General features: G+C 37.5%; 1 protein-coding gene across 1 annotated transcript; it reads left to right on the top strand.

Moving 5' to 3' along the window:
• Positions 1–81: 81 nt before the first annotated feature.
• Positions 82–6001, top strand: LOC120109187 (putative adenylate cyclase regulatory protein). Its single transcript, XM_039122936.1, has 5 exons — positions 82–1404; positions 1551–2100; positions 2239–2441; positions 5428–5559; positions 5654–6001. The coding sequence occupies exons 1-5, from the start codon at positions 148–150 to the stop codon at positions 5657–5659; spliced, it is 2148 nt and encodes a 715-aa protein (XP_038978864.1). The 5' UTR covers positions 82–147; the 3' UTR covers positions 5660–6001.
• The last annotated feature ends 2192 nt before the right edge of the window (positions 6002–8193 follow it).

The raw sequence follows: 8193 nt of genomic DNA, 5'->3' as shown, positions 1-8193 counted from the left end.
GATGAAAAAAGGGAGGAAGTCATGCTCGAGTATCTCCAACCTCACGCCAACCTCAAAATGTTGCTTACAAATGGGTATGGTGGTTCCAAGTTTCCAGAATGGGTGGAAAATTCTTTCTCCTTTGCATCACTTCAAGAAATCGATATAATGGATTGTGAAAAAATAAGATTTCTTGCTCTATACATTCATGACTCTCTTGGAAATCTGGACGCACCCATATCAACATCCATGCTTGAGAGGGTGTACATTTCTGATTGTCGGCAACTCACATCCATAGCAGGGTTGCATCATCTCCACTCGCTTAAAAATCTGAAGATATACAATTGTCCTCAACTCCGGCTCTTATCAGAGGGACTGCCATCCAATCTTCAACATCTGCACATTGAGGAGTGCCAACAATTGACATCACTGTCGGGGATGCAAAACCTTACTTGTCCTAAAAAATTAATCATACAAAATTGCCGTCAACTCCAGCTCTTTTCAGATCTACTACCATCCAATCTTGAAGATGTGCATATTGAGGAGTGCCGGTGGTTGACATTACTTCCAGGGTTCCAAAACCTTACTTCTCATGGGGCATTAATTATAAGAAATTGTCCTCAACTCCGGCTCTTATCAGAGGAAGAACTGCCATCCAATCTTCAAGATCTGCATGTTGAGGAGTGCCAGCAGTTGACATCACTGTCAGGGATGCAAAACTTTATTTTTCTCGAAAGATTAACTATAAGAAATTGTCCTCAACTTCGGGTCTTATCAAAGGAAGGATTGCCATCCAATCTTCAAGATTTGCATATTGAGGTGTGCCAACAGTTGACATCACTGTCGGGGATGCAAAACCTTACTTCTCTTAGGACATTAACTATAAAAAATTGTCCTCAACTTCGGCTCTTATCAGAGGAAGGACTGCCGTCCAATCTTCAATATTTGCTTATTAAGAAGTGCCAGCAGTTGACATTACTGCCGGGGATGCAAAATCTTAGTTCTCTTAGGGCATTAACTATAAAAAATTATCCTCAACTCCGGCTCTTATCAGAGGAAGGACTGCCATCCAATCTTCAATATCTGCTTATTAAGAAGTGCCAGCAGTTGACATTACTGTCAGGGGTGCAAAATCTTACTTCTCTTAGGGCATTAACTATAAGAAATTGTCCTCAACTTCGGCTCTTATCAGAGGAAGGACTGCCATCCAATCTTCAAGATCTGCATATTGAGGAGTGCCAGCAGTTAACATCACTGCCGAGGATGCAAAACCTTACTTCTCCCAGAAGTTTAATTATCAAAAATTGTCCTAAACTTCAAATCATGTTAGAAGATCAGCTCTCATCTATGCCTGATGAAGTGAAAATTGTTGATTGCCCTGGATTGAGTAATTGGTGCCAAATACAAAGAATCAACTGCATTCAGGTACCCTCCATACTATATTTGAAGTGCTCCAATTGATCACTTGAAGACTTACACAATCGTACATTCTTAGATTGTTTGTTTTAAATCTTCTGTATGAAACTCATGTACCAACAGAGTTATCTAATTCTCTTTTGCTAATGTACCAGATCGCTTCAGGCAACAAGCTGACTATATCGAACACATGGGAGAAGATAATCCGTGGGTTTGATGATTTGACATCCGTTGAGCATCTTTGTTTCAGTAATTCTTGGGAACCCTTTCAGCAAAGAGACTCCATACCGATAATTGAAGAGCTGACCATATGGGGTTGCACGGACATCTCACCACCATTACTATGGTACCCGCCCATGCTCGCATCTATTCGAAGCTTGGTCATAAAGGACTGTCTCGGAGTCCGACTCTTACGAGATGAACTGCTCCCATCCATGCTCAAGTCCTTGGTAGTTGACAGTTGTGAAAACCTAAGGTGTTTGCAGTTGGTACAGCAGAATCGAGATGTATTTGAGGAGCTGCAGATTGTGAATTGCCCTAAGATCGCAATGGTGCAAGGGCTGAATCACCCTTTCTTCCCAAAATTCTTAACAATAGAACAATGTCCTCAACTTCTGCTTTCCCAAGATGATTGGCGGCCATTTATTCATCCACGTGTCCAAATTGCAGGAGTGTTGGAGACAAAATTCTATCCTCCACATTCAGGTGGTACATATGGGTACAGGCGTATTGGAAACGAAATTGCAATTTTGGTTCTCTTTTAAATGAGCTATACTTGCATTTCGGCTAGTTGCCAAATTGATACCGGCACCAACTGCTCCGTTTCTTTATCTGTCTTTGCAGAGGAAATAGAGAACAAAGAAACAATTGATGATGGAACCCAGGAGAAACAAGTGTCGGATTGGGTGAAGACTGAGCATGCTAACAGTATTGTATCTTCAATATTTGATGCAGCAGATGATTGCAACATGGGTCAATTTCTACAGCTCGAGCTTCCTTCTGGTTTTTACTCGCAGCACCCGGTGCATAACAATGCAGAACCATTGGTATGGATTGGCACAACCGTATTAAATCTGTTTTTAATTTTGTTAACTAAAAAAATTAAAGTTTTTTAAATTTCTTTTTTGCTTCGATACAAAATTAAACATGTGCTGGTATGGAACACAGACATACTATGCTAGCAGGTGTTTATTTCCCTATGGGAACCGGTATTTAAATCTTTGGTCAACATTAACCAAGTTTGATTGTTGCCATCTTCCTTAAAGTTAGTTTCTTGTCCAGCTTGATTGTTTATTTGTGGGCATTCTCCTGGCATCGCTTCTTTTTTGTTTTTTGGGAAATGATCTTGGCATCAACTCCTAAATGATCTTAACTGGTAACACCATGCAAAGGGAGTGGTTTCGCAAATAGTCAACAGCAATACAGTGGGTTCAGGCCAGAAGCATCTTTAGGCGGCCTTTTTCCTTGTTGTGGTTGTGTTTGCTGAGAACTAAGGTTTATAAAAAGGACTTATAGCTTTCATTGCTAGCTGTCGTGTCTTATAGCTTGCAAATTGATGATAACACAAGCAAACTGTTTTTTTGGGTCATGACACACATATACAAGGCATGAGTATATACACCTTTATTTTTACATGCCTATATAAAGCTCAGAAATTTTAAGCATCCGTTTGAACCCATTCACAAGTACACCTTGATTTGGCAGGATATAGAGAAACTTGGAATAACTTTAGAGACACTCCTATATTAGAATACTTGATGAATGAGGATCCATAAAGTCGACTCTAAATAGTTGGAAAAATGCTTGATGATTATCATGATTATGACATCTAGATGTCTGCAATAATCAAGGATACAAGAATTCAGAACCTATCAATAGCAGATATCTACAAGTAAACATTTGACAAGCGTGGATCTTAGGATTGGTCTTAGAACAACTGATATTCTAGGTGTCAACATGTCATGTGTGTGCATTGATCTTTTTTTTTCTTTTCTTTTTTTTCCTCAGCATTTTGCAAACCAGAACAATAGTCAGGAGAGGTGAGACTTGTCTTATATTAACTAAACTTATGTAAGTTCCAAACCGCTCTTCAATATTCCTTAAACACGGAAAGAACTTAGATTAAAAGAAGAAATCAGATACCAAGGACTGCTACCTTCTCAGAAATTCATCAAAAGCAAGATAGAAAGGCAGGCATATGATGCCAACTTTGAATTGGAAAAAGATGCACCGCCAATTACATTCTAGGCAGAATGTCACAGATAATGTTTTCCAATCTTGAACCCATCCATGATTTCCTGCAAATCATTTTGTTCTAGGGAAGATGATTGACTCCTCAAGGATAAGGGCGAACAGCAATGTTATGCTGCTTCTCTTCTGAACATGGAAGATGTATACTTACTGGGTCCCATTATGTAACAATATGTATATTTTTCCTGTGACATAAAAGGATGTATATTTTTCCTGTGACATAAAAAGATGCACCACTCATCCTAACTTAGTTACCTACATGCCATAGAGCTACTGCCCCAGTTGCATAGTAAATCTCAAGTTGATTGGGCAAGGCATTCTATTTGCAAGAAGAAGTCTCTTTTCTTTTGGAATAAATTTCAAAAATAGGAATCCATTTTTCAAGGACAAGTAGATTTAGTAGGGCTTGTCCAACTCACATGGACAAGAGAAACAAGAAACAACTTATAGCCCTTCTAGCCATTTCATAATTTTAGCTTCAGCTTGGCCTCTCAATAAGTGATGCAATAGGACCTAACGCATCAATAGTTTTACTATTTTTTTTTCGAGCAAAAGAGTACTGCTAAATTCTTTGCTGCATTTGCTCAAACTATCATATTTTTGGCTTTAGAAATTAACCCAAATCGCTTCTAGTTGCTATAGATGAGACAGAAGATGTGATCAGCAAAACTTGTTTTTTAATGAATATGTATATGAATACGCATATTAAATGGATTCCAAAATTAACATCCATATTTGTTCTAAACAGATACGAATACAATTTAGAGTTAAGTGCATTTGTAGTTATTTTGAACGGATATCAATGTATGCTGGATATTATTTGTATCTATATTTTGATATCTTAATATAAATATAAGTCAAATACTATTTGGTTATAAATCAAATTTTTAGCAGAATTCAGTGATAAAAATTGATATTTATTTATATAATCATAAAGATTGCAAAAAAAAAAAATACATAGATAACTAAGGATTTAAGGCAAGATTATTTATAAACCTGCACAAAGACCTACCTTGTTAAGGGTCTAGATTATGAATTATCTATTTTTAAAGAGCTTGTAAGAGAAGTTATATATAGATATAGAAAATATATAGAAGTTATTAATATTGAAAATATCATAAATAGTAAAATAAAATATATTCATTTTTTTATTTTTTATCAAAGAGAAAATTTTTTTTATAAAAAATAGAGAACATACATTGAACATTACTTATGGATAGATAAAATAAATTACTTATATAAAGCAATAATCATGTTGTAGACTAGTGGTTGAAGGCTTGCCTTTCAAACCAGAGAACGTCGGCTTGAATCTTGGGTTATATAATTTATCTTATATTTTTACCAAATACTAGGATCTAGATTGGAAAACTATTTGAAATCAAAATCTATAAATATATCCAAATTCGAATCCAGATCTGATTAGATATCAAAATTTGTAATCTAAATTTGATCCGATTTGGATACGGAAATGGTGCTGTCAAATTTTATCGGACCTGTTTTCAGCCCTACTCTAACAGTCTTTGTATCTGGGATATTGCTTCTTGAAGATGGAAGCCCAATCTCAATAATCTTTTCCTCACTTCCTGGGCAACCCTGCAATGTTTCCCTAACTTTTTTTTAATCTTTTCTCTTGTGTGAAGTTTTTTTTTCAAGTTAGGAATTTTCTCTAGCTGCTTATTTTCAGTAAGAGCATATGATTAGGGAGATACAGAGATAAGCACATAACTAGAAAGAGAAACCAATGTAGGGCATGGTTCTAATTCTGCAATCTTATAATTCCAGCATGCAGACAATAGTGTTGCATCTCCAATATCTGATGACGCAATTGATTGCAACATGGGTCAATTCCTACAGCTTGGGTTCCCTTCTGGTTGTAGCTCGCAGTCCCCGATACATAACAATGCAGAACCATCGGTATGGATTGGAACAACCCTATTAAATTTATTTTTAAACATTTTTTAACTAATAAAGAATTTTAAGTTTTTTATTCTCTTTTGTTTTGATGCAGAATTGAACATGTGCTGGCATGGCGCACACACTGCACCGGTAGGTGTCTCGCTAGGGTGTGGGCGTTGATATCTAAATCCCTATCAACATTAACCAAATTGTTGTCATCTTCGTAAAATGTATAATGTGTTAAATACAAAATTAGTTTCTTCTCCAACTTGATTGTTTGTTTATTGGCATTATCTTGGCATTAATTATTTTTTAATTTTTTGGGAAAATGATCTTGGCATCAATTCCTAAATGATCTTACCTAGTAGCACCTGTAATGTAGTGGGTTCAGGCCACAAGCATCTTTAGGTTTGGTTTCTCCACTATTGTGGTTGTCTTTGTTGAAAAGTAAGGTTTATAAGACAAGAGTTGTAGCTTTTGCTTGCTACTTGCTATGTTTTATAGCTTGCAAATTGATGATGACACAAGTAATCTGTTTTTCGGTCTTGACACATATACAAGTATATGCATGGACCTTAATTTTAACATGCTTATATAAAGGTCTGGAATTTTATGCGTTCCTTGAACCCATTCATAAGGAACTATTAGTAGTTCAAAACACCGCAAGCACCTAATGCAATTTGAGCAGCTAGTTGTTCATGGTAAGTGATAGAATCTACCAATCAATAATGTGATATGATATATTGATTTAGCTGAGTTTCACTAGCTTAAGAACATTGTACAACCATTGTAAGGATTCCCAATTATCGGCAATACATGAGTTTATTAGGATATGGAGAAACTTGCAAAAAATCAGAGATTGCCCTAAGTAAGAATACTTGATGAAGGAGGATCCATAAAGCCGACTCAAAATAGTTGTAAAAAGGCTTGATGATTATGATGAGTAGGACATGTGATGTAGCACAACTACAGAGAAAGAGGAGGAGGAAGAACAAGGAAGGGAGAAGGAAGAAGAGGTTATAGAGACGCAGGAAGAAAAGAATGGAAGGAGGAAGAAGAACAAGGAGGCTAGGATTTTTTTTCATTCAATGATCAGTTCCCTCATACATGAGAGGGGTGGTCTTTATATAGACCTTACATATTGATCCAATTACATAAACCCAACTGACCAGTCTAATAACAAAATAACGGACCAAATTGACTTGACTAAAACAAAAACAAATAATGCAATAAAAGAAAATGACTCGGACTCAAATGGACCCAATCCGGGTCTGACTCAATCCGGGGGCTCAGGATCATCTGGACGAAGGGCTCTGATGTCCCCATCAACTCCTTCCGGATGAGAAAAACTCGATCCCGTCGAGTACAGGTCTGGCCGGCTGTCGTACTGCTCCAGAAGATCGGGGTCAAGGCGCTGCAATTGGGCTCTGAAAATCCACGTCATGTCAGACTTTAGTCGACCTTTCCACCGAACAAGGTAACGTTGGTAACCATCGTTCCTGGTTGAAATAACCTGCTCATCCAATATATGTTCTATTTGTTCTTTGCGTGCATGAAATTTGGGAGGTGGTGGCTCAACAGCAGGTAATAGGTCAGGGTGTCCAACATGGGCAGGTATATCAATAAAGAGGTCAGAAGGCATGAATATTGTCTTTTTGTATGGGACGAAATCTTCAATATTAAATGTCGCACTAATCCCATAGTCATCAGGAAGATCCACAACATATGCATTCGAACTGATTTTCTTTAAGATTTTGAACGGTTCCGCACTACAAGTTTGCAATTTCTTAAACGTTTCCGAAGAAAGTCGTTCAAGCCTAATTCTTATCATGACGTAATCTCTTTCACTTAACTCTTTATAACGTCTGTGTAAATCAGCAGGAGATTTATATTTTAAGTTATTAAAGTGACTACAATTGCTGATTTCTTGATGCAATGAATGTGGATGTGATGCAATTGATTGCGCAGACTCAAAGACTTTATACTGATGAGACATGAAAAACAGGTCTAGGGGTTGCTTAGGTTTGTAATCATGCACCACTTCGAATGGATTCATGCCTATGGACTTATTAACCGAACTATTATATGCAAATTCAGCTGTCGGTAATATTAAATCCCAGATCCTAGCATATTTATTTGGGTTGAGCCTATGTTGTGGAAGGTTGGGCAAAGATGCCCCGAAAACTAAATCAATTGCGTGTTGGATATCACGCATCGGAGGAAGGGCATCCAGAAGATCATCAGGGACTACAAAATGAAATTCCTCTAGAAGGGAAACTACTATCGGGGAATGTTCAAGGTTGGACTCCGCATGGGTATCTTTAGCTACAAGTGCCAACTCAGGTGACTGGTTGTTGCCCAAGGTGACAAGCCAAGAGGGGGGGTGAATTGGTTTCTTCTAAATTTTGGTGCTTTAAACGTTTTCTTAATTAAGTGCGGTGGACGCTTTCTTAAGCTATTTGAGTGAGTTAAACTAACGCAAGAGTAGAAGATGATGCAAGAGTAAATGAAAACACAAGCACAACACAAACACAACAATATATAGTGGTTCGGTGCTCTCCTTAGCACCTACGTCCACTCCCCAAGCGTCCCCTTGGGAATTCACTATAATCTCGCGGATTACAGTTGGATTGTTTTCCGGGCTCACAATCC

This window comes from Phoenix dactylifera, unplaced genomic scaffold (genome assembly GCF_009389715.1).
Source record: "Phoenix dactylifera cultivar Barhee BC4 unplaced genomic scaffold, palm_55x_up_171113_PBpolish2nd_filt_p 001892F, whole genome shotgun sequence".
NCBI lineage: Eukaryota > Viridiplantae > Streptophyta > Magnoliopsida > Arecales > Arecaceae > Phoenix > Phoenix dactylifera.
Note: the sequence above shows the minus strand (reverse complement) of the source record. Positions and strands in the feature narration are given on the sequence as shown.

Coding starts and splice junctions, on each gene's coding strand:
- LOC120109187 (XM_039122936.1), top strand. CDS start 148: ATGGATTGTGAAAAAATAAGATTTCTTGCTCTATACATTCATGACTCT. Junction 1,405..1,550: donor AAAGAATCAACTGCATTCAG/GTACCCTCCATA, acceptor CTAATGTACCAG/ATCGCTTCAGGCAACAAGCT. Junction 2,442..5,427: donor ATAACAATGCAGAACCATTG/GTATGGATTGGC, acceptor TTATAATTCCAG/CATGCAGACAATAGTGTTGC.